The sequence below is a fragment of the Thalia democratica genome, chromosome 7 (genome assembly GCF_965202585.1).
Source record: "Thalia democratica chromosome 7, ktThaDemo2.hap1.1, whole genome shotgun sequence".
Taxonomy (NCBI): Eukaryota; Metazoa; Chordata; class Thaliacea; order Salpida; family Salpidae; genus Thalia; species Thalia democratica.
In genome coordinates this window covers 46,782,720-46,810,588 of record NC_139171.1, presented here as the reverse complement: position 1 = coordinate 46,810,588, position 27,869 = coordinate 46,782,720, and the positions used below count along the sequence as shown (strand labels likewise).

General features: G+C 26.3%; 1 protein-coding gene across 1 annotated transcript; it reads left to right on the top strand.

Annotated features, from left to right (window-relative positions):
* The first annotated feature begins 7,809 nt into the window (after positions 1 to 7,809).
* On the top strand, positions 7,810 to 19,113 carry LOC145840554 (glycerate kinase-like). Its single transcript, XM_082947854.1, has 7 exons — positions 7,810 to 7,941; positions 10,338 to 10,503; positions 11,956 to 12,110; positions 15,475 to 15,647; positions 16,521 to 16,723; positions 17,376 to 17,583; positions 18,247 to 19,113. Exons 1-7 carry the CDS (start codon positions 7,830 to 7,832, stop codon positions 18,754 to 18,756), a joined length of 1,527 nt encoding a protein of 508 aa, XP_082803980.1. The 5' UTR covers positions 7,810 to 7,829; the 3' UTR covers positions 18,757 to 19,113.
* The last annotated feature ends 8,756 nt before the right edge of the window (positions 19,114 to 27,869 follow it).

The window sequence follows — 27,869 nt, the reverse complement described above, 5'->3', positions numbered from 1 at the left end:
TATTAATTTACAAATTAAACGCTCCATTAGTTGCATAATAAAAGTGTAACTTTACTTATTACTTAGCTATTACTAAACGTTTTTAGACACAATCTAAAAAGCAGTTTATTAACACTTTAAAACTTTTATACCTACTTATTAAAATAATATCTGTGCTTGTTTCAGTACTTAATAACGAAACAATATTTTCTTATTTTTGAAGTATTATTAATTTTTAACATAGTACATCTTATCTTAACACTTTAATTAATAGTTTTAAAAATAAAGCTAACATACTAAATCAACCCTTTTCTACTCATTATTAGTTGATTTTTAAATCAATGGCAAAACATAAAAAACACTGCTTACTAGTAGAACTTTAAAATTAAACGGTGAAAAAGTAACAAATAAAAGTAAAACTTTAAATATTTTTAGTTATAAAGTAAAATAATGTAATATATTTTTCTAGGTTGACAAAAATTGAACAAACAAAAAGTTGTATTTAATTATTTTGGATTTGTAACTTTTTTTAGCTACATTTAAATCAAGTTATCAATCTAATAGTCTTTATAAATTCATTAACTGCTATAATACTAGAAGTAAACACATGTATAAACTACTTTGCTTCTACTTTGCATACTTTGGGTATTAATTTTAAACATAATAGCTGAGGATCGGTAACGAGAAATTTTTGTACAATTTTTTTAATTTATTTTTTGCGTTAAAGTTTTGTATACATTTTTATACTTTTTTTAACCGAGACAGTAATTAAAAAAATCTATACAAAGCAGTATGCTAAACTTGTTTTTGAGAAAATATTTTCATTAGGCTTTTATTAATGCTAGTTTGCAAGTAAAACTTTTAATTTTAATTTGTCCAAATATAAATATGATTGAAAAACATTTTGCTCAGTGCTCACCTGTACATACTTCTATTAAAAAGATTGTTAGTTTTATCTTTGTTGATTGGTATTATGAAGATAGATTTTTAGATTTTTAAGATAATTGGTTGATGTATAATTATAATATTTCTCACTTAAATATTGAAAACAGTTTCTAATTTAAGTAATTAAAAGAATAAAAAATTTTAAACTTAATTTAAAAAGTTCTTTGTTTCAAGGTAAAACATTTATCTTACGACTAGTGAAATTACTAAACTTTATTCCTTATTACTATTATCCTATTTTTAAATAAGATCAGTTTTATATTGAATATTGAAAATTTTAACTGAATATATTAATTATTTTAAAAATTAGTAGGAATTAAACGATTTTAAATGATCAATTTTTTCCAATTATTTCCTTGATAATTTATTTGTAAAATAGTATGCCTTTAATTACTACAAAATAAGAAGATTAGTTTTCTACGTACTATACTTATTTTTGTTTTTAATATGTTTAATTTTACGTTTCTTCAAAAGTGATTTTTCATAAAAATTTCATAGATACTTTATAATGATTTTGATCAAAGCATTTAAAAAAATAAGTCTTCATGCAAAATACCGTATTAATTTAAACGTAACTAAACAACTTGTAATATTTTTTTTAATACAATAAGGTTTTGTTGATAAGGAGTCTAACAATTTTTTTAAGTACTTATAAATACAAATTTAATTTACATGTCAACCCCTGATGATAATGAAATAGATGAAAACACTGATGAAAACATTTTCTTTTCACAACTGTGCATTTGGCTTTCTCTTTCCATACTACTGACAGAATCTGATGATAAAATCAAGAAGCTGCTCAAAGAGGCACTGTAATATGTTGAGAATAAAGAAGCTCTTGATAGACTTTTACGAGTAAGCGTTTTTCTTAATTCTAATTGTGGAAATTTGAAGTTTGAATTTCCCTATTCTATTATTCCTTCTTAATATTTCAGTAGTGTTGTTGCAAAATACATAACAGAAGTAAAAGCTACTTATAATTATAAAGGACTAAATATAACTTACATCAAAAGGACAGGTAAATCTTAAAAATCAATTAATAGTTGTATTAAGCGTTGTACAAATAGAAAAACAAACTATTTCCTATGAGTATGGACCCTAAAATTGCAAGTGTTGTAACTAGTAGTGTTTATTATAAAATTTATTGGCTTGATGAATCAAATTCATATTTCACCCAGTATAATACATACTATTGCACCGAAGACAACACCCCTAATGTTGTAATGATGGTTCAAATAAAAATTACGTCTACATATTTTTCAGTACCAAAGGGTTTAAGAGTTTGAAATTGCCTCTTGAGAAAAAAGACCTTATCATGTTATCAATTTTTTCCTTTGATCAGTTTAGACTAAATGATGTAATCAAAAAGCTTGACGTCGAGACCATCAGTAAGCTTAAAAACAATAAAAACAAATAAAAGCATCAGAAGAAAACCAGTTTTCTCAAAAATTCCAAAATTTAAATTTGAATACGAAATTAAATTAAACGTTGCAATTGTTTGAAGTATATTCCAAATGATGAAGAACAAGAAAATACTAAAGTTCGGGAAGTCCGTAACCTTTGTTTGTCAGAAGTAATTCACAAAGTTGTTGTTGAGATGAGTGAAGAAGGAATAGAATTTAATTTTTAAATTTTGTTTTATATTTGATTGTTTCAGTATAGATTTTATAAAACTTAGTCTTAGTCCAAACTAGTATATTAAAACAATATAGTTACAAACCACTATAACAAGTAGTAGTTTACTACTTGCTTCTAGAAGTACGGGGAAGGTGTCAAAAATAAGTTTAAGTGGAAAATTACAACAAAGGAGTCAACGTAACTAAAAGTGGAAAATTAAAACGAAGGAGTTAATATAAGTTTAAGTGGAAAAGTACAGAAAATCTTTTGCGCGTGACGTAAATAAGTAGGGAAGAGAGTAAAAAATAAATAAGTTTTTCTTAGTATGTTAAAAAAAGATGTTTGGTTGGGTGTGCGAGTTGTTTTTGATGGAACAGGTCAAGGTAAGAGAAGTACTACAGAGGATTTATATAGTTAAAGCAAGATAGAAGAATCGTTCGAGTTGTTTAAGTTTCAGCTAGCGGATAGTCATTAAGCTTAAGAAAACTTCGAGTCAGTTGTGGTAGAACTGCATCGCATATTGCCGTCTTTTATTTATTGTACCATATAAATCACCATTCACTTAAATTGTTTTCTTAACTTAGCTTAGTAGTTAAACCTATACATTAAAATTAAAAGGCGTTCCATTTAAACGTTTAATATATTAGATATAGATAACTTGATAGCTCATGTCGTCCAAACGCTTATCGATGGACGACATAAAACGCAGGACGCAGTAACAAACATAAGTCAAAGGGCCAAATCAAACAATTACCTAACCTAACTACGACTGAGCCATCGGTCAGTGGTTATACCACTCCTAAAAGTAAAAAATTATGATTGAAAAACTAATACTTTTAAAATACTAATAAAGTTTTCAAAGTAAAAAAATCTAGAAGCTTTGATTTGCTGTGGTATAAAAGTTAAAGTGTTAAAAAAAAGTTTTGTTAAATCTAAATTTAACAAAAATTTTAGTTGTAAAAAAATACAATAATTAATATCTTTAAAAAAGATCTATAACAAATTGGGCCTAAAATTTAAATCCAGATTCAAGATAATATGTTCGAAAATTGATTAAAAATAGAGTTCTCTTGTTTAGTTGTTTAATTTAGAAATACATTTAGGACTTCATCTCTTTTGCCTTAGATAAAATCATTTTACGTTCCAAGTCGTTTTGTTAACAGATTAATTTAATGAGGTCCTAACTATTGTTTAAAATGAAAATTCGATAACTATTCTTCATTGATAAAACTTATGAATAAAAAAGATGCTTTAAAAACTTAAAATAAAAGTTGTAAACTTCTGAGAAAAGTATTTTAGACCTTTATCCCCAACAAAAGATCAAACTGAAGAATTATGCACTCAGTTAAGTTTTTTTATAACAAGAATATTTTTTTAAATGAATATTAATACTAAAGTTAGTGATGTAATTCGTAAAAGTTTTATTAATATTCCAGTAGTACTTAAAATATTATGTTGAAACAAAACAAATTAACACTAAAAATCCAATTTGTTTTAGTTCTACAGGTTACAATTATGAAAAGGATCAGTTTTACCAACTAAATTAAGAATTAAACCTTTTAATAAAATTATAGTTGCTTATTTTCCTATTTTAAATTAAAGTGCATTGACTAAAAATATAGTTACGTTTTTTTAAAGTACGAATTTTATCTTTACTTGCGCGTCAAAACATGGTATTAACAAAACTTTTTTTTTAAATAGAATACGCTTTTATAAAAATAAGTTAATAAGTGATCTAGAGTGTAACTGCTTTTATTGTCTGTTGTGCTATTCTTAAAAGCTGTTTAATGTTGTAGCAATGATCAATGTAGAACAGACCACTAAAACTATAGTACATATTAGTACATATTTTTGTGATATTAATATCATTTAGAAGCAAACAATGTTTATTAAAGTAGTATGTAATTTGGGATTATAATGAAGTTTGATTTATAATATTTATAACATTATGCTTTATTTAAACTTATAAAAAAACACATGTTTTGGCAACTAAGTTATTTGAAACAGTTTAGCTTGGTTATATAAGATGTTAATGGTTTTTCGACTAAAAAAAACTCATAAGTTTTGTTTTAATTAAATAAAAAAGTAGAAGTTTTTTATTTCAAAATTTTTTTGAAATACTAAAGTGATAGTGCAAACAGATGGAGACGATAATTTCTTATCGTTTTTTTCATTATTACAAAGATATAATTTATACTTACATGAAAACTAAGTAGTAAATGCAAGCATATTAACTTGTTTTGAATTCTGGTAATGTAGTTAAGGTTAAAAGCTCTTTGCTTTCTTAAGAAATTATAGTTTTCACTAATTTTGTAGTGTTAAAGTAAAACTTCGTTTTAAAACAATTACTCTTAGTTTAGATCAGTCAGTGAACTGAGTCTCGCAAAAGAAGATATTTAAACTTACACCAGATATTCTAAGGTATGAACTTTAGAGCAAAAAAAAAAGGTCTTATGGAAATTTGAAACTTACACTAGATATTTTGGGTCTGTTGTGAGAGTACAACTGCAGCCCGCAAACAATTTTTTCGGAATTTTGTCCACAATCACCAAATTCTATCACCTACAGCATCGAGGTCTGTTCTATCGAACTTTCGCTATACTCTTTTAAGGTCTTATCTGCATTTATTCTGTTATATATGCCTTTATGTTCGGTCTTTAGTATACTTTTTAGCTCTAAAACCTTAACTTGCTCCATTAAGTAAGCTAATTCCTCAATATCTAAATCGACTTCATCTAAACTATCAATATCTGTAAGTTCCTTATTTTCCATAGCCCGCGCTTTTTTTTTGTGTCGTATTCACTATTTGTTCTCGTTTTGATAACGCTATCCGATTCCAGATTTGATGTCACTCCGCGGTCGCCATTGCAACCTGCAGTAGATGTCGGCCCAGCTTCTGCAAAGTCGGTTACATTAGGACTTGTGCTTAGAAGCTGCTTGTTTTTTATTCTATACTTCTTTTTGGTGACGCACTCATAATCTTACAGTATATGGTAATAGAACAACTTAAATAACAACTTTGATAATAACTATAAATGATAACTAAAATTAATAAATACTTGCAATAACTTACAAAAAAATTGAAATATAAAAAAATTTCAATAAAAAGTTTGCATGCCAAAAACGTATTAAAGTTATCAAAAACTGTATAAAATTAAAATTTCTAAATCTATTTCAAAATTCTTACTTTTATTTCTTAAAACACAAGAAAATAATACAAATTAATAATAGTAATTTATTACATACTACCATGCTGCAGTCTATAAGGAAGTACAAATCTAGAAGAATTCCAACAAGTCTTTGATAAATTGCATGTCTTTAACTGCGTGTCTAAAGCTAGCTGCAGTATTTATATAGAAATTCGGTTATTATGCGATCGTCATATTAAGTTTCAAATTCAAATTTCAAATCGTTTTTTTAAATACTTTATTTTAAATAAAAGCAAACACTTATTTCCAAACCAGTGACGGTTCGCGATTTCCATAAGAAACTTTTTTTTTATCGAATACTATGCGACTCGATAACTGAATGGTTTATCAAGCACCAGGTCCGAAAACCAAATATTTTAAGCGTTTTTTGTTGTTGTTGTTGTTGTTGTTGTTGTTGTTGTTGTTGTTGTTGTTTAATAAACTATATAAGTGATCTCTAATTATTTTTTACTTTTAACAGACAATTTTTGAAACACTTTTGAAATTTAAACTTTTGTAATAAACTAGTGACTAGTCATGCATTATAGTAACAAAATTCTATGTTCAACATTGTACACTACATTAGCTGCTTGCATATAGAATCAAAACTGTTTTTAAATAAATATCTTAGTTTTTATTGATTTATTTTGAACAAGTCGTAAAATACGGCTGTTACTTTGTTGCAAACTTAAGCTTTTCAAAGTTAGGCTTAATATTTAATAAACATAAGCCTATGAATATATCTTTCTCGTTTTTAGAAGCTTCTTCTACTAATTTGTTTAACTAACTAAATGTGTTTAGTTTAAAGTAAAAATCGGCGATAGTCTATAAGGTCTAAGCCTGGAATTTCCTTTGTGAGACAAGGTTAAGTTAAAACAAAGAGTATGAAGTTCATACTATGAACACACCTTCTGTTTTTTTAAGATATGCTGATGGAGTTTGTCATAGCACAAGTTATTACAACTTAATATCTTAAGTGATCTTTTAAGATTAATCATTTTTGTAAATCAATAAAGTCATCACATTTTACTTTTACAGGTACAAGTTTTATACTTAAAATAAGTTTATAGAAAAAGTCAAAACTTAAAAGTTTTATATTTTTAAGTATGCATGCTCTTTACACGGTTGTCAAAAAATCTGGAGTTTTTGAAAAACTACGAATTTCGTTCAAAAATCACTAGAAACCTGTAATAAATTTGAACTTTAAACTACTTTACATCTTAAGTAGCAAAATTTCAAGTAGATGTGAGATATATATCATAAAATTAAAATCATTTTCACATCGTTACTTTTAATTATTTAAAACCCATCTAAACTAGCTTTACAGTATTTTTTTTAATGTTTAATACTACTTTAGACAACGTCTTTGACTTAATTTAAAATATTAAACTAAAAATAAACCAGAATATTTATTTTTTGAAAACTTGGAAGAATCTTACAAAAAACATTAGGCAACCCTGACTTTAGCTCTATGAATACGACCGCAAACTGTAAAAATAAAAATATCTAAAAAAAGTTGAATAAATGTTGCATGAAGCACAATCTTAATTTGCAAATGTTGCGATTTTTTTTTGTTTATCGAGTTAAAAAAAAAAAGTACTTAGTTTTAGACAAAAATAAAAAGTTATTGTTGTGTTTGAGTTGAAGGGTCGACTCGGCTGTAGATGTAAGTTTTTGGAAATGTTTTCATTCATAATAACATAATGCAAATTTATGCGAATGAGGTAAATTGATGATACAGCACAATATTAAGAACATTTATACCCTTATCCCTATTCTACCTTATATAAAAATTTAAAAATTAAACCAAAAAATAAGTTAAATTACTTAAAAATTAAAATGAAAATAAGTAAAGTATTAGACAATCAGAAGCGACCTTAGGGCTTAGAACTGCAGTTGACGCTGAGTTCAATGCTGAATTAAGTTTTAAAGTTAATCCCCTTTTGTGCAAAAAGCTTGTGAAAGCATTTAAATTTGTTACAGAATTATATAACTGTGTACTTTTACATGGGAGCCTAATAAAATAAAGAAAAAAGTTGAAATCTTAGCTTTTCAATAGAATATAAATTTAGGTGGTATAATAGCTTAATAAAAATTATAATGGCGTCTGTTGAAGCTCTAACTAAAATTTTTACTCAATCTATCCAAGTTGTGCGCCCAGACATATTGGTTCAAAAATGTATTGCACGTCATGGAGATATGATTTTTTTTGGTTTGTTTCTTACCTATAACTCAAATTAACGTTAAAAAACTTAACTATTATTTATTTAAGCACTTTAAAGTTTAGAAACTTCTTAATTTATCAAAAAAAAGAAGCTGAGTTAATTTTTCAAAACAAATAAGGCATACAAATTACTATTGACAAGTACAATTTATTTGTACTGTTTTTGAACGTTTGTAGATTTAAATTTATTGATCATAACTTATGTTTTATTAGACTAAATACTTTAGTAAGGTGGTGTAAAGGTCCTAATGATGGCATTGAAAACTGTAATAGTTTAGTGATGCTGCCATTTACCATTGCAAATAAGTAGAAATAAAAATGCCTTTAGAAAATATTCATGTTTACATAGTTATCATTGGTCATGTAGAATCTGGTAAATCTACTACCACTGGATATCTTATGTAAGATCAAAATCTGCTGTTCATCAAATATAAAAATAAAATTATATAACATTTGTTCCTTGTAATAATGACAAGCTTTGAACAGCAAGTAGAAGTTCAATTTAAAATTAAACAAAACAAAAAAGAACAATATTTTTTTTACATTTAGCCATAGCTAAAGATTTGTGTTGATAAGTTATTCAATTAGGCAAAATGATACAAAAGTTTAATATAAATAACTATACATAACAGTTTAATTTGCAACAGTATGAGTTAAAAAAACCAAAGTAAATTGATCAAAATGTGACAAATTACATTATATCAAAGTATACTAGCACATTTTAATCAAACAGCATTGATTAATCTAGTGAAAAATTTATTTATCAATATCAATCAATCTTTTGTTGTTCTCTCAATCTTTAATTCTCTAAAATATAGTTTTTTACTTCATAATTAAAAAAATTTTAATAATTTGTTTTAGTACATTTTTAAAATGATTAAGATAGATAGCTATTTAATCATAAACATTAAAAATAGCTAAAAGTGGATAGAAATATCAGTATGAGCTATCAAAATCATGATCAATTTATCTTGTGTATAATTAATTTTTAATCATCAAGACACATGCCACTAAAACATTCATGGTACAATATCTTTTCTTTACAAATAATACAACTCTTGTAGCTTATTATTCTCAAAGTCTTCAAATACTCAGTGATTGATTTCTTTTTTACTTAGCTCAAAAGCTAACTTGAGACATTGAAAACTAGTTTGAGTTTCCACAAAGTATAAAGTTGCCACTCTATTAAGATACTCAGGATAAGTCAGGATATTTTAAATTTTTTAAAAATGATGACTTACTTTAACTCAAAATAGTTTTATATTAATAAAAACTTAGTTTAGTTAAAAAATTTCTGAAAATATCAAGTCAGTTTTTTATAGATTTTGAGTGAGATTTAGTTGATTTTGTTTCAATATTTAATTTTGTTATTTTATATAAAATGTTGTTGAAGAACTTGACTTTTATTGATTTGAAAAAACTCAGGATGACTCAGGACAGTTTGTGGTCACTCAGGACAGTTTTTTTGACTCAAAGAGTGGCAACCCTGAAATAAATTAGAGTCAACCAGTTTTTAAAAGTAGAACTTTTAGAAGGCGTAAATTGTAATTAAAGTTTTTAAATTAAAAGGTTATAAAATTATAAGAGTTTTTTCTCTTATTCAATCTTACTCCAAAAATATTAAGAAACAAAATTACATTAAATAATTATAACTAGATTGAGATCTTCAAAAATTTTCTAAACTAAATACTTTTGAAAATAAAACTTGAAATTTTATACAACTTTTGTATGTAATATAGTTAGATTAAGATTAGTTAATAAATAACTATTATAGAAACAAAAAAAATGCTTGTTTTAAATATAAAAGAAATTACACTATATTTTCAGTAATTTTATACTACTAGATACTGTTTTTTCTACCTTAAATTTAATTTTGTACCAAAAAAGGACAACAATAAACAACAATAAAACCTTCTAAAAAGCTAGTGGGCACCTTGTAAATACTCTATTATTAATTTTTATCAGCAATTAAAATTACAATCATCTTTGTAAAAAAAAAAACAAAAGTCTTTTGATGGAACAGTTGGTCTTGTCATCTTGATATGTTTGACAAGGAACATTTATTGTACCTAAATTGTAATTTAGTGATAAGTACACTAGAAATATTTAAACTGTTTATGATTTAGCTTAGTTATTTTATCATTCACACAAACAGAAGGTAAGATAAATAAAAATATGAACAAAACTTACACTAATTTTAAATAAGTTTTGATTTCATGAATTAATTAAACAAAATTAGCAACCTATAGTACTTAATTAATTTAGTTGTATCATTAATTTTTTTATAATTGTACTTCGATAAAACTCAATAAAGTTGTGAGTTAATAAATCTACTCACAGTTTTATCAAATTTGAATCAACAATTTTTCAATCTATTACTATAGGAGAAAAGTTTCATGTATTGAACCATAATGTTCATGTTGTTGGTTTTGGTAAAGCAGTCAGTGGAATGTACTCAAAAGTTTATGAAATGATAGGTGATCATATTGTCAATGGAGTTTTAAGTGTCCCTGTTTCTTTACAAGATGACTTAAATAAGTCAGGAAAACAGTAAGAATTATTGTTATCTTTTTATATTTTTATTATTATTTATACAAAAAATTATTTTTTTATAAAAGTTTAGATTTTACATTTAGTTTTTTAGCTTTTGTGAAAAATAATGAGTTTTGATATACAATTAAAATGCATGAATTTATACCTAAAATATTATTAAAAAATAACAATAAAGTACAACTTTAATGTACAACCATTTTCAAGTAAAGCTAGAAACTTTCTACAGACTGTATCATAGTTGGCTAATAAAAGAAAGTTAGCTTAATTTTAAAGTTATTACATTTAAAAAAGTAGCCTGTAAGTTATTATAAAGCACATTATTTTTTTTATTTCTTGCTTTGGTAAAACTTAGATCCTAAAGTAAGCTTTTATTAAATTATTATTTAGGTTAAGCTTGTTGAGTTGTAATGAAAGAAAATGCTTAAAAATTATAAGTGTAATTAAACCTTGAGATTAACTATCAGTTTTATTTTTACATATGATTCTAAGAAATTTATACAACGTTATAAAACTGTATATAATTAATAATTTTCTAGACAATATAACTAATAAATACTTTTATGGATTAAGGGTATAGGGGAGTAAAACACTTTTTCACAATTTGATCTTATTTTATATAGTTTTTACTAAGCTACAAAATAGTTTTTACACATTTTAAAAATTCAATTTTTTTTTTGATATATAGTTGGACAAAGGTGGAGGTAACAATAGGTTTTATATGGGAGGCACAAACTAAAAGGGCAAATAACTATAAATCTCCTCCTACGTTTTTGAGATAATTGCCTCAAATTTTTAGGAAATGTTTCTTGCTATATTTCTGTTGGTAAAAAATTGAAAAAAATTAAAAATAAAACTTTTATACCAAAAAAGCAAAAAGTTGTTATTTTTTGTTTTAATTTTTATATATAATTTATATATTTTTATTTTTTAAAAATCTCCTGAAACAGAATTTTCTAAATATTGCAAGGAGCATTTCCTATAAGTTTGAGGTAGTAACCTCATAAAACGTAGGAGAAGATAGGTTTTTAGTGAAATAGTTTTTTTTTTCCTGTTTAGTTTGCGCCTCCCTTTTGGAACCTATTGTTGCCTCCGAATTTGACCGACTATATCTCAAAAATTATTTTGAACTTTTGGAATCTGTAAAAAGCATCTTGTAGCTTAGTAAAAAATATATAAAATAAGATCAAATATTTTAATGAAATAGTCTTTTATTGCGTTTTTGGTTTGCGCCGTCCATCAGGAACCTATTGAGGTCACAGACTTTGATCGCTTATATCTCAAAAATTACTTTAAATTTTTACAAGTGGTTAAACATGTCTGACAGCTGACATAAAACTCTATAAAATAAGGTCAACTTGTAAAAATCAACCTGAAGTTGTCTATACCCTTTATAGCTGTTAGTATAAAGTATCTAATTAAATTTGATTGAAATGAGAAACTTTTCTATAGATTCCTTTGGCCATGTAAGAATGATAAAACACTTATATTCAAAGGAGCAAAGAATAACATGCCTGATAGTAGCTCTCTTAAAGCTTCTGAAATGATTTCATCAATTTGTGACCAAGCTGGAAAAGATGATTTGGTCATTGCTCTTGTTTCAGGAGGTTATTTATAAAAGTACAAATAAAAGTTGTTCTATAATTAAGTTAATATTTCATGTTGTATTTTCCATTGGAAAATTCAGTTAAAAAATAGTTTGTTGGCTTAGTTACTTTTTTTCGAACAGTCCATAGGCTTATATACTAATAACAAAATTTATTTTAAAATTAAAATAAAAAGATGTATATATTTAAAAAAAATAAAATTCTTTTAAAGTATAATACTGTAAATTAAAGTAATAAATACTGTAAGGAAAGAATAGAAGCTAAGGTAGGTGTATACATGTGTTCATTTAAATAAAAATAATTTATACAGATTTTTAGAGGTTAATGGTTAATAATAGGTACAAATAACCTATTATTAATTATTAACCTCTAAATATCTGTATAAATTATTTTAATTTTAATTTACACATGTATACACCTACCTTTTATTTTATTTTAATGAACACATGTATACACCTACCTTAGCTTCTATTCTTTCCTTACAGTATTTATTTTTTACAGAACCCAATTGAAGAGTGTTAATCCGTTACACACAGAAACATATGTCGGTACAATAAAAGAGGGATACTGTATAATTTGTTTTTATTATATATTCCAGTGAACTTGTTTCACTAGGATCTTTTGTTAACAAACACTTAAATTTATATTTTGAATTGTTTAGGTTTACAACTAAATTTGTTGTTTTATAAACTGTTTTTAGTTTTTCTCTGCTCTAAGTATTTAAAAGTTATTAAGTTTTAAAAGTACAGTTTTTTTTTTCTAAGTTAAAATTACCCAAAAACATTAAATAAGTTTACTGAAAATTTAAGACTTAATTAAACTATACAAAAATACATAGAATACCTAAGTATCTGAATATTTGTATTATTTTTTTTTGGAATTGGTATAGACTTCCTAAAAAAAGTGTTTTAAAACTTCATATTTTTATTTTTATTAACTAGTTTATTTTCTTCATTGACTTTCAGATTCTTTTAGGGCATTTTGAGCGTATATTTCTCAAAACTCTATTTAAACCAATTGTAGTCCTCACTTTTTTTTCTATATATAGAACTTAACTTTTTTTCAGGTTTTTGTAAGCATTGATACTATTTTGGCAATGAGCGTATAGCTAATTAAAAATCGAGCAGGACTGATTAAAATAAATCAAACACTTTAATTTATCATAACTTTTATTTAAAGTACTCTTTATTTAGTATTCAGATTTTTTTATTTTTTGTAATTTTAGCAACCTGGTTTGCAAGCAATGATTTGAAGACTGTTAACGTTTTTTTTTTCAAGCAACAATTAAAAAAAATTAAAATGTTCTGAAGTTTTGAGTTTTCAAACAGCTTATTATATTTTTTGATAACTGTAAGCGTATTTACGGGTGCACGACTAATCAATTTCGTTTAAAAGTGTTTAACAGGTCATATTTAAATAAGTTTTATAAACTTGAAAATAATGCTTTTGTAACTTATTAATTACCAACAAACGCTTTATTTTTATAAGATTTAAATATATTTTAGTATATGGCTAAGATAAGGTTTTTAAAATATAGTAATTTTTAGTAGTTTAAAAAATATCTTTTAAAAAGCTTTTTTTTTTTACATTAGTAATCTTATTAATCATACCTACAACAACATTTATTATTTTTTTCAAATAAATATTATATTTTGAGATATAACCTGTTAAACTTTTTTTTTCAATATTCATGTAACCTAGATTTACATAGTTTTAAAAATATTAGTTATGATATTTTAAATACTAAATAAGTTACTAAATAGAAAAGCTATGAATAAATTTTTATATGGTTTATTGTGTAGTTTTTCAAGCTAATTATTATCAAATATTATTATGAATTTTAAAGGTATTTTTGAAGGGAACGGGTCAGTAAAGCACGGGTGACACTTTAGCACGGTGTGACACTTTAGCACGGAGTGACACTTTAGCACGGAGTGACACTTTAGCACAGGGTGACACTTTAGCACGGTGTGACACTTTAGCACGATGTGACACTTTAGCACGGTGTGACACTTTAGCACGGGGTGACACTTTAGCACGGAGTGACACTTTAGCACGGAGTCACTTTAGCACGGGGTGACACTTTAGCACGGGGTGACACTTTAGCACGGCGTCACTTAAGCACGGGTGACACTTTAGCACGGGATGACACTTTAGCACGGCGTCACTTTAGCACGGAGTGACACTTTTGCACGGCGTCATTTTAGCATGGAATGACACATTTGTTTATGCTTATATGTTATATTGAAAAACATAAGTAAACAAACCTAATTTGACCATTCTACTTTCTTAATTAAAAACTATTTAAAAATTATTTTAAGAAAAAAATAAAATAAAGAAACTTTGACAAGTCTTAATGTGGATTCGAGAAATAAAATAAGAAATCACTTAAATTATTTTGTTAAATGTTTAAATTTTAGTTCTTTTGTACAATTTATTTTCTTGCTGAAGTTACATCACAGACGATGTTTATTTTTTTGTCCGTAAAATGCCAAAATTGCAGATATAAAGAGTTATAAAACTAAATAAACTTTAGATTAATCTAATATTTCACGAAATTATAATTTAATGCACTATTTATAGTATTAACATATTTTGGTAAGTGTCAGTTTTTTTAAATCTTAAGTTTGATAATGTTTTTATTTATAATATTTTGAGCACACACAAAGTTTAAAAACATTTAAGTTTTAGCATAATGTTTTAAAAGTTCATCCTTGTGTGTTTATTTTATAGTTTGAATGAGTTCCACCGCCTCAAGTTTCACCGTGCTAAAGTGAAGCCGTGCTAAAGTGTCACCCCGTGCTAAAGTGACGCCGTGCTAAAGTGTCATCCCGTGCTAAAGTGACACTCCGTGCTAAAGTGACACTCCGTGCTAAAGTGACGCCGTGCTAAAGTGTCATCCCGTGCTAAAGTGACACTCCGTGCTAAAGTGACGCCGTGCTAAAGTGTCACCCCGTGCTTAAGTGTCACACCGTGCTAAAGTGTCACCCTGTGCTAAAGTGTCACACCGTGCTAAAGTGTCACCCCGTGCTAAAGTGACGCTGTGCTTTTCTGACACCTACCCATTTTTGAATTGTAAATTGACAAAAACTGTTTGCATTTAAACTTGCTTATCTTTTGTAATACTTAAAACAAAAAAAAAAAGCTTCAAAAATAAGAAATTCAGTTTTATCCATCTACTTATTTTGTGCATAACTTCGGCTTGATTTCATAGTGAGTGAAAATGTCTACATTCGCTTGACTCCTTTTTCAGTCCACTAAGTAACTTGCTGTCACTTTTGGTGACTCAGAATGGCCTTTATTCCTTAATAAAGTGGCTATCCTAAATTTAAACTATTCTTACACTTATTCAAGTTTATATTAGGTGGATCTGCTTTGCTATCTTCGCCAGTCTCACCTCTTAGTCTTGACGAAAAAGTTCAGGTAACAAAACTAATTGCATCAAAAGGTGCTTCCATAGAAGAACTGAACGCTGTTCGTAAAAGTATATCATCAGTGAAAGGTGGCAAACTTTCTCAAATTGCCTATCCCGCAGAGGTTTTTATTAATTTTTTTTTTTTTACTTATAAAAAATAGTCATTTACTTTTTTTACAGACTTGTAACTGTAAAAAAAATCATTTGATTTTGAAAAGCTTAATAATTCGTTTAAAAAAAAAAAGTTAAGTTAATATTATATATAGTTAAAGAATATAAAAACAGATGAAATTTTTAAAAGTAATTAAATACTTTTTTTATTCAAGTTAAAAGCATTAAAATTTTGTGTTGTTTATTTAGAGAGTCTTGTAAGATATTATTTACTCATGTAACTTTTCTTAAAAAATTTTCTTTTAAAATTTCTTTGAATGTTTGTTTTAAAAGTATTTAAGGTATATTAAAAGTAAGTATTTATTATGGAAAGTTGATAAACTGTGGTTAGTTCAGTAAAATTCTCTAGATTCTGTGCCAACCTTCAAAAGTTTTTAAGCAAAAACATGTTTAAGGTTAACAAAACTAACATATTTAGGACCTGAATTAAAATGTAGAGTACTTAAATGTTTTTATAAAAGTTTATTACAAAAAGTTTTTGCTCAGGAAAACTTCTAAAAAATATGTCAAAAAATAATTTAAACGAGTATTTAAAATTAACATGTCTTAAAATTAAATTATTTTTATGAAAAATTAATCTAATAATTTAGTTATTATTGTTAGTTTTGAAGACTTTAGATTTTAAGGGCGTTATATTTTTGAGCTATTTGTCACCCAAATTATAATAGTTTATTGTGTTTAAGTTGTTGTTATTAAACTAAGTTTAACATTTTTTGAACAAAATCAATAGAACAAAGTATTTATTTAGAAAATTTACTTAAAGAATATTTGTTAACAAAATACAAAAAATTAACAGTTCACTAGTTTAACAGTAATGTTAATAGGTTTGGGGTTTGATATTATCTGATGTAATAAATGATCCGATTGAAGACATAGCTAGCGGGCCTACAGTTTTACAGTCTTCTGCAGATTATATAACCAAATGTGAACAAGTTGTTGATAAATACAAATTAAATTCCACCCTACCAGAAAATTTTATTGAAGCTATGGAAAAGTGCAAATGCGAAGCTTTGTCAGATTCACTAAGGTTGTTTTCCAACTTGTATTGTTGTATTTTAAAACATTTGTTATAAAAACATTGTATTTTAAAACTTTGTACATACGATAAAGAGTTAAATTGAAAAAACAATTTTTTTAACTTTATACTAAATAACAATACACATTCGAATTGATTGTTCTATTTAATACCAGGTTGCAGTTGGAAAAAAATCTGACCTTTTCGAATATTATTAGAATATTAAAATAAAATTTTAAATGAAATACCAATAAGTTTACTATTTTATTAATATTTGATAAGGTCGGAATTTTTTCCACTAAAACCTGGTGATATAGAGAATAGTTAACTCTTACATGTATATTCTTTACCCTTTACCCAGTATATTAAGCAATTTTTTTATAGTCAACACAAATAGTCATATAAATTTTATTTTTAATAAATGAAATTGAAAACATCGTTAACCAAATAGTAAATTACATTAATATTTAAATAAGTTTTAAAAAGTTTATACTGAACAGCGAAACTTAGTTTGTCTGGTTACTGTATGTACTTAATACTTTTATGTTTGCCTAAACAAATGCATAAACCAAAAATTCATCAGTACTATAGTTAAAAAATACTCATTAATTGTTTAAAACTGAGATTGTTTCAAAGTTTTCAAACAGTACCATTCATTTTACAGCTTGCAAAAGTTGATTTGCTCGAAAACAACAAACCGGGTGATTGGCAGCAATCAGCTGTGCACGCAGGAAGCGATCACCCAGTGCACGAAAGCCGGATATTTTTCAGTGCTCACCAGTTGCTCCCTGCTTGGAAACGCGCGCAAACTTGCCAACTTCTTCATTCAAATCCTGGAATACATGTGCTCTGTTGTTCATACATCAACAAAAGTTCGTTTCTTTATATTTTAAAATATTTGAAATAAAATTTAGTTTACATTGAAACCGTTTGGCTGCCACATACAGAGTAAAACTAGGTTTGGTGTATATTTTTCGATATTTTTTAATAATTTTTCAGTAATTAGGTTTTCGTAATATTTTTTTCTTACGAATGGTAAAAATGTATTGCCTTTAAAACAAGAAACTAAATCTTTACACATCACTTTTAATTATATTTTATTACTTCAGTTGTTTCTGAGCGTTTTTTTGTTTGGGTACAAAACTTAAAATTTTTTATAACTAAAAATAGCTGTGAGTATGAATTGGAAATAACTAATCTTAGTTTTATTAAATCTTTTAATAAAAGCAATACAAGACTAAAAAACTTTTTTTTTTGTAGCAAATATAAATAAATAGACATGAAGCAGACTGAGAAAAAATTATAACCGCTTACTATAGTCCTTTAAACTGTGGCAACCATATATGTTATTATTTGTAGTTATTGTTAATATTTCAGTAGAGAACTACTAACAATTGGAACCAAACAAAGTACTTCTTTTTTTGATTAAAGTATTTACTTTAAGTACTCCTTAATTTTTATCATTAGAAAAAAAAAACTAAAAAGTAACATGACTTTTTAAAAGTAATCATCTTGTCCTATTACGAAATGTTCAGGCTAGCATTGACGAAAACTTTCCAAACCTAGTCGCAAGCTCGCTGCAACACGGCTTCGACGAAACAACTTTCAAAAACTTCACGGACGATCTCGACGCGGCCATGATGAAGTACAAAATGAACCGCCAATCAGCGCGCGGTATTTGTTTGGTCGGCGGCGGGGAGACGACGACCGTGCTGAGCGCGCAGCCCGGGAAAGGCGGGAGAAACCAGGAGATGGCCCTCGCGTTCGCCGTTTACCTCAAACGTGAGCTCGAATCGAAGTTCAAGGGTTGCAACGTCAGCTTTATTTCGTGCGGAACCGACGGCCAGGACGGACCCACCGACGCTACGGGCGCAGTTATCAGCTCGTCGGAACTGGCGAGCTTTGACGAGGACGAAGCTCTCAGTTCGCTCGAAAGAAGCGATTCATACGGGTTTTTTGAGAAGAGAGGCAGGGGTCTTGTCAAGACGGGAATAACCGGAACTAACGTGATGGATTTGCAGATAATGTCTGTCAGCTTTGAATGAATCAACTTATTAATCAATTTCATTGAATTTAAATGTGTACCATAAGCAATTGTTTGTATTTTCTAGGTTAATTTTTTAGTTGTACTTTTAATTTGGTGTATTTATTTTGCAATAATTAATTGATATACTGAGTAAACTTTTTTGAAAGTACTAACAATCACTTAGTGACAAAATATATTTTTTTTTGGATATGTTTAGGTTAAGTTTTATTTTTTTATTATTACGTACCTTAAATTCATGAATACTCCTATTAAGATTATTTTAATATTTTAACGCAGTATATTTTTTAATAAGAATAATGTTTTTAATAAAAATAAAAACAATTAGTATAATTATCAATTGTAAAAAAAACAATAAACAAAAAATTCGTCCAGTTCAAATATGAATAAAGAAATGTACTGGAACCTGCTAATTAAAATATTCTGAGATATAAAAAAGAATACATGTTAATTTCTGAAATAAGTTTTAGGAGCAAAAATTTTTCTTTCAACTTTTCTATTTTATTGATAATTATTATGTTATATGAAATCAAAGGTACTCCGTATCAAGGGGTAAAAAATAATTAAGTAGCAAAAAAATTAATCGGAAAACTAGTAACAGGGTTGCCAAAAAATCTGAAGTTCTGGAAAAATCTGGAAAGAGAAAGTTTATGCTAAAAATCTGGAGTTCCGGAAAAATCTGGAAAGAGAAAGTTTATGCTAAAAATCTGGAATTAAAGAATTTAAAAAAAATACATGGAATTTCGAGCAAAATCATTAAAATACCTCGAAACTTGAAATATTTTTACATGTAAAGTAAAAAAAATTTCAATAAGATACGAAAAATTTATCATAATAAACTTTTTTTTTGTATCATTTAAATGTTTTTTCAATGTTGTTATACTATTGAAGACAGTTTTTTAATTTAAGTTTAACTTTATCTAAAAGTGGATCAAAACGCTTGTTTTTTAATAACGTAAAAAATTTACAAAAGAAAACGAAAAAGTAAAAAAGCGAAAGCTAATAAAGGGAGACAATTATTTTATTAAATTTTTGCTAAGTTGGAATTTATAAAAATGAGTTTAGGCATTTCTGGTATATTTAACTTTTAGTTTGCAAGAAAAATATCTGGAAAAGAATGGATTATGAAGTGGTCTTTTAGTATATACTGATATATATACTTAAATAAAATAAATTCTCAGTAAAGCACTTAGTTTGAACAAATCACAAAAAGTATTTGCATGTTCTTATCATTAAAAATTTATCTAAGTTAATGAAAATGATAACACAACACTTTTATAAATTTTAGAACAAAATGAAACAACAATAGAAAATACTTACGATATTTATATTTTAACACTCCAAAAGTTTTTAAAGATCATTTAGTTAGAGTAAACTTTAAGCCTTATAAGTCTTAACTAAATAGTAACTACTTAAAATATGCATTTAAAAAAAGTTTACTAAGCAAATCTAAAACCTAAATAAATTGTATAGCCTCAAAGTCGAGAGGTTAGTAGTAATCAAACTTGGTTTTAAAAAAAAATCTTATTTAAATCCTACAATCTAAAACAAAATTTTAAGCGTTTTTAATGATTAAACTAGTTAAGAAACTGATAACAATCATTAATAACTAAAACAAATTACTGAAACAGCTTTATAAACAAGTCCCAGAGAATTTTTATATCATAATAATAAAATACTACAGTATAATTATCAATTGTTTAGTGTTTAATAACTTTGTGTTCTTGCTCGACGTTGACTAGCTGGTATATAAAAAAATTGTCTAAAGTTTGGTCTAAGGACCTGGTGTACGAAAAAACCTAACGGTTTATTAGAAAAGAAGTAAACTACAACAAACTAACAGTTTATTCTAGAAAGATCTATTGGCATTGACAGCAAACTACTGTTTAAAAGTGGCTAAACAAATCGTAATACTAACAATCGCTATACTTAAAAATTATGATCACTCTGTACTGTACCCAGGTATAAAAAGAATAAGAACAGTTAACTAAAAGGAGTACATTTACTACTATTACTTAATTTGAGTATCAACTAGTAGTATACAAATAGCATGAAAATAGCTAGTTGTTATTTAAAAGACCTAAAAAAAATATTTTATTTTTGAACGTTATCATTGCAAACTCATTAAATGTTCTTATAGCTTATCACTCACTGAATTATTGAAGCTAAAAAACCATTAAATAATATAAAAAAAGTAGTATCCTATAAAAAATAATTATTCAGAAGCAAGCAAGTAAACTTTGTCTTTTGATTTACTTACAGAATTAATATTTAAATTATAAACTACTATCATATATTGATCAGTCAAATCACTGTGTAATGTACTAAGCAAGACCGTATGTTGTTCATTCTTGTTGCAAAGTATAGTTAAAATTCTAGCAAAGTCTCGAGCAGTATTTCCTTAACTCACCTACTAGTTAGACTAATATACTTTTAACTAAGCATTTTAGTTTTATCAAGTACTTCACGGTAACAATTTTAAGAACTTAGTGGTATTGTCATATGAGCTAATTAGTTTTATCAAATAAGTTGATTAAATAACTGAAAAAATAAAGGTTAAAAAACATAAATCAGTTAGAAAAACTTTTACAAAATATGTTTTTTATATAAGAACCTTTATATTTTTGAACTTAGTCTTGATACATTTTGAATAGTTTGAGAAGCAGCATAACTAAACTTTTAACAATTTGATAACTACACATTTCATATTTTTTTTTCAATTGGAAGAATGATCTTCAAAAAATTCATACGTCTGATTATATTTTATTTCATAAAATAAGTTGATCACTCTATTAGTTTATAGATTTTATGTATTGATTTAAATTTCTCGTAAATAAACTAGAAGCTTTCCTGAAGGAAAATTTTAACAGAAAAAATTTAAAATATAGTTTCTGCTTGTCATAAATATTTTAGTTTTTTTCCCTGACATTTGTTAGTAAAAATATTCGTACGCATTTTGACGTATATTGAAATAAATCGTTTTCTAGCTCAAAACTAGCAGTTAAACTTTCTTCTATAGTAACTACCAAGTTAAGCGAACAACTGTAAAAAAACCATTCACTTGCAATACCATGAAACCGTCTTCTATAACACTTATACCAAAAAGTACAATTTTTAAATGTTTAGTTTTTAAGTTTTAATTTAAAGATCAAAACGAAATAGTTAAAATAGTGGTCTCAACCTTTCCAAAAGCTGTCCACAGAAATTAATGGAAAATAGTTTTTAAACACACTCATAGTAAAAAGTATAATCACACTTCAAAGGCCAATGATTTAGGCTATAAATATATAACTTTTTCAAGCAACAAAACTCTTGATTCTATATTTTAAGAGTGACTGATTTGTAATTTTCTTAAAACTTAGAAAAAAACGTTACATTTATTTAGTAAACTAATTTTAAAATTTTTATAATTCTACTATAGTTAATGGGAACGGGCAAAATTGCACGAAAACAAATTTACATGAGGAAACTAAATTGCACAAAGACGAATTTGCACGAAAGTTCAATCTTTTATAATAAAAAAAATTGCACGAGGGGACAAAATTGCACGAGTTAGAATTTTGCACGGAAGGTCAATTACGCACGAGTGTAAAACAACAACAGAAAAAAAGATAGATTAATGAAAAAAAACAAGGAGAAAATGTTACCGACCGAGGGTAAGGGTTAGGACTAACAGTGATAGTAAAAATTAAAATAAAACTAATAAAAACTACTAAAAAAAAACAAGAAAAATTAACAAAAGTTAAAAAAAAGCTACCGACCAAGGGTAAGAGATAGAGGTAACAGTGCTAGTAAAAAAAAATAAACTAGTATAAAAAGGTAATATTAAAATAAAAAAATTTAATAAAAAAAGAAAAATTAGTTACCGACCGAGTGTAAGATAGTGGTAGTAGTAATAGTAAAAAAAAGTTAAAATTGTTAATAAAAAAAAAAAATATTAAAAAAAATTTAAAACAAGCTTAAATTAATTTCAACCTGTGAAAAAATGTTTCGTGCAATTTAGTCCCTCGAGCAAATTTGACACCTACCTATAGTTGACATGTTAGGTGTGACTGTAGCTCATAAGTATCTTACACTAAGTTTTTTTTTCAAAATAAGTTAGTTGTTTTGGATAAAACTTGTTATTTAAATGATGACAAATGTATATAGGTTTTAATATAACTTAATAAAAATATTCTACTGTAAGTTAAGCAATATTATATATAATTAAAAAAAAAATCGGTTAGGTACAAAATGTTAAAACTTTTATTACTCATAGATTTTTTTTAAAGTAAACTTAGCATTCATGCACTTTTTATAACACTTTTTTAGCATACGTAAAACTGTCTCCTGTGGACATTGTAAAAAAAAAAAACCAAACATGTAATACACAGTGGACCCAAATCGCGTTAAGTGGAAATAGGAAGTGAATTTTCTTAAAAACTAACATTTGTAAATTTTTACAAACATTTGATTTTAACGTTGTTCTAAGGTTGTATCTGTTAAGTTTTTAAAACTGAAAAAAAAAACTCTAGCAGATTAAAAATTATCGGACTTTAAGTAGTAGCTCTTATAAAATGATTTTGCTCTAAGTATTTTATAAGTTATAAATATATTTGTTTTAAAAACAAAATATAAGGCAAATTAAACTAATTTTTTGAATTAGTATTTAATAAATTTAGTTTTTTAAACAGCTCTTAGATGTTTAGTAAATACTAAATATAAAGTTTCAATTATAAGAAATATTTTTTATACTAAAGTTATTTAAAAAAAAAATTTAAATAGATTTTTTAGGGTGTTTCAAAAAAACCGTTGGCTATTTCTTTCTAGACTGCTTCTTATTATAAAAATTCTGGGTAGATGGATAATGTTTTGTTAGTGATTTTTTGGTTTAAGGGAAAATAAAGTTTTAGAATTTAATTATTTTTTTTAATTTAAGAATTCATTAAAGTATTTTTTAAACTCTAAAAAAAGAAATAAAATACTTGAATGTTAAAGTAGTTTTTCAGTAGTTTTTTAATTAAGCGTTTATTTTATATTTTTAAAGACATCAAAATTTGAACTAATCGAAAACCTTTCAAATCGCCTCGCGCCATGTAACATAATTAGTTATAGATGCATTTTTTAGATTATTTTAAAGCACTAAATGCGCAAGAATCTTGGTTTGTACCCTAAAATTTCTAAAGATCAATTTTTTTTTGCTATTTACAGTTGCAGGTCCACTGTGTAGTAATTAGCTTCTATGCTTTTTGCAAGGTAATAAATGGCCGAGAAGCAACACTTGAAGATGTTAGACACAAAACGAATAGTGAAGTAATTATGTAACTATAGTTCTTGATTATAAACTATGTAAAAAAAAAACTTAAAACTTCTTAATCTTATTTCTTTAAACTTTTAATAATCAAAGTATAAATAAATTACTAAGGTGCCCTACTTTTCAATAATAATCTATTCTGATATAAAAAATTTAATGCTATGTATACTACATAGGTAAGCGCAATAAATATAATGCTAATTCTAGTTATTAATTATTACAAAGGTTATATATTTGACATTTTTTAGTGCATCTGTTCTAAAAGTTTTATTGAATTTATTTTGTTAACCATGCTTTTTTATTTAAATATGTAGAATAAAGAATATATTTAATTTTAGAAAGTACAAAAAAATTAAGGTAAAAATTGTTTTGTGTGTGTTATAATAAGTTTCGAGCAAAATATTATTTTACGACTCAACTGAAGTTAGGAAATAGTAACTTTTTATTAAACAAAATATAGTGCATAAACTCAAAGTTGTAAGTTTAAACTTATGAGAAAATTATTTTGATAAAGTTTTTACTTTTTCTAAACTTTATTACGTACATGTTCAAAAGTCAAACTAATCGCCTCAACAAACGTTATTAGTAAAAATACAACGAAAAACATGAATAATTGCGAAGATTGCCGATGGTCGCACACCTCTCTATTGACCACTTGTCTCTCTGAACGTTGTAAAAAACCGAGGAGGTTTGTTGTTTTGAAACACGACTACCTCGTTCCCCAACGATATTGCGGTCCTGTAGGAAATTAAAACGGACCAATCTCAACACGCGCCTCGCGAACTTGCCTCGTTCTTTGATAAATATGACATGTTTCAGATATATTTTTTATTATTAGATATTACCACCTGTAATTTGTTTTACAAATTCTATGCTTTGTCTGACTAAAATTACTTTTTATTTTGTCAATATCTTTTAAAATGTTTAGCTATTTTACATTAAAAAAATGCTTTCAAACATTAAGAACTTTTGTATTGTATTTTCAAGTTACTTGCAAGAGAATATTAGAAAAAAAAATAAAATATCAACACGTTAAAAAATATTTTTTTTATGTTTTTTTCTTGTTCTTTAGATATTTAGTTTTACTGCCATTAAGTCTTACGTTTCAAACTTGCCATAAAACAGTTTCTCATTAGTCTTGTGTTTTAAATTTGTCATTTAATATGTTTCTTTTTTGGAAACTTTTGATTTGAATTTAATTAAAATTTAAAAATACGCAATAAGCTAAGTTCATCTTGCTTTATATTTGTAATAATTCAAATTAATTTTTATAGTATTAATACCTAACTTACATTAAATAAGCAATTAATCTATTCAATTTATAACATTTCAATTTAATTTATTATAAAATAATTTTGATTAATATATAAAAAGTGCCTTGAGGTGCTGTTATTACTGATGTTTTGTATATTAAAGATATTGAAATTTATTTTTGTAAATAAAATAGATATTTTCGTTTTATTGGTTATATTAATTTTTTTAGGTATAAAGTTTACTGTAAGTAGTAAAAACAATTTTTATTTAGTAAGTTTATGTTTTTGCAAGTATAAGTAATTCTAATGAAGTTTTTTTATATTAAGTGGTTTAATTTTAAAATATATAAGTACTTTTTAGAACAGTAACTTCGAATTTATTTTATTCAATGAAATGATTTCAAATATATGATATATAAAAAGATCTTTTTATAGCTAATAACAAAAGTCTCAAATAGGGGATTTTTCTAGAAAAAAGTTTGCGTAACCCCTGACCAAAATACCACGCTACTCCACTGTCTTAGACCCGAAATATCTAATGTAAGTTTAAAGTTTACCTTGTATATTCCCTAAAACCTTTGTTTTTTGCTTCATTTTTAACCTTAGAATATCTAGTGTCAGTTTCAGAAGTTTTCTTTAGCGGGCTGCAGTTTTATCGTACATAGGCCGCATTTCTTTCAAAGTAAAAACATACTTGCGGGCTGCAGTTTGCAGACCCTTGTTAAAAACCATAATATCTGCAAAAAAACTAGTCATGACTTACTACTAGAAGCCATATAGTATTAAAGTACTGTAAAAACAAACACCTATAGTTTTGAATAATTCAAGTTAACAACAGTTTTCCACGGAAAATTTTTAAACACTAAACTTTGATGTAGTACAATACATTAGTTCAAAAATTGAAAAAAATGAAAAAGTCCAAAAAATTTCAAAGTAAAAACATACTTGCGGGCTGCAGTTTGCAGACCCTTGTTTTAAACCATAATATCTGCAAAAAAACTAGTCATGACTTACTGAAGTCAGCAGATACTGATGGCTCAGTATCTGCAAGACCCGTTAACTTATTTTTTTGTCTTAAGCCCTTCTTAGTCTTAATCATTTTTAATAGTATAGTAATCACTTAAATAGTAGCTTAAATTAAAAACAACTGGTTATAAGTTACACAGCACAATTTAATGGGAGCCGATCATTTCTAACCCGCTATCATTTCTAACCCGTTCACTTCTAACCCAATCACTTCTAACCCGATCATTTCTAACCCGATCATTTCTAACCCAATCACTTCTAACCCAATCACTTCTAACCCGATCACTTCTAACCCGATCATTTCTAACTTGATCATATCTAACCCGATCACTTCTAACCCGATTACTTCTCATCCGATCACTTCTAACCCGATTATATCTAACCCGATCACTTCTAACTAGATTACTTCTAACCCGATCCCTTCTAACCCGATCAATTCTAACCCGATTAGTTCTAACCTGATCATTTCTAACCCGATCACTTCTAACCCGATCACTTCTAACCTGATCATTTCTAACAAGATCATTTCTAACCCGATTATTTCTAACCCAATTTAGCCCAATCATTTCTAACCCGATCATTTCTAACCTGATCATTTCTAACCCGATCACTTCTAACCCGATCATTTTTAACCTGATCATTTCTAACCCATTTTACTTGTTTATTTTATTTTATAATCTTGATTTCATTCAAAAAAAAAAAGTCTTAATAAAACTATTAAAGTATTTTATTATTAGTTTATTAAAAACACTATGATTTTAACGTGTTACGTAAAAAACACTGTTAGTATAAACTTCAATTTTAGTATTAGCTTAACATAGGTTTAATTTACTTTTATTACCTAAGTTTCGATATTTCATTCTACACATAATTTAATTTTTTTTTCATTATTTCATATTTTTTGTTCTTTCAATTTACTTTAACAGACGTTTTTCGTTAATAATATACAATTCACTAAAATGTTTACTTTACAATATTTTTAACTATTCTTTGTATGATTTTAAAATAAGAACTTATAACTATATTTAAGTTGGATCATACAATATATTCACGTGACTATAATAATTTTATCATAAGCAAATTTAAAACATTAAACCTTTACAACTTTAAAATTCAGATACAAAAACCTTTATATTACGGTCTTAAAACTACAGTGTAAGTCTGTTGTAAATGTTATTTTATTGCTGACTAGTGTATTAACGTTTTATAGCAGGTTAGGTTTAAATTTTATTTTGATAACTTTAACAAACTGTTATACAACTTGCATAGGCCTTTTAATGGAATTTAGACAAACACTAGGAGAAACTAAATAAGTTTGTTATATTAAGTTAAAAAGCCTTATTTTTAGGTATAACTTAGATATTAAAACCGTTATGTCGTATAACAAACCGCAAAAGTATTTTACGTCGATTGATCGTCTTGATTTCACATCATTAATAAATTCCTACTTAGTCCTAGAGCAAAAAAAGTCACTAAAAATTAAACAGACATGTTTATTTGTATAACAAGTCCGAAGTTAATCAAATCTTGCCCAGGTAATCT

What these genes read in the sequence shown, in the direction of transcription:
- LOC145840554 (XM_082947854.1), top strand. Translation starts at nt 7,830, where the DNA reads ATGGCGTCTGTTGAAGCTCTAACTAAAATTTTTACTCAATCTATCCAA. An exon ending in TTAAATAAGTCAGGAAAACA is followed by an intron (nt 10,504 to 11,955) that starts GTAAGAATTATT and finishes ACTTTTCTATAG; the next exon opens with ATTCCTTTGGCCATGTAAGA. An exon ending in TTGTTCATACATCAACAAAA is followed by an intron (nt 17,584 to 18,246) that starts GTTCGTTTCTTT and finishes CGAAATGTTCAG; the next exon opens with GCTAGCATTGACGAAAACTT.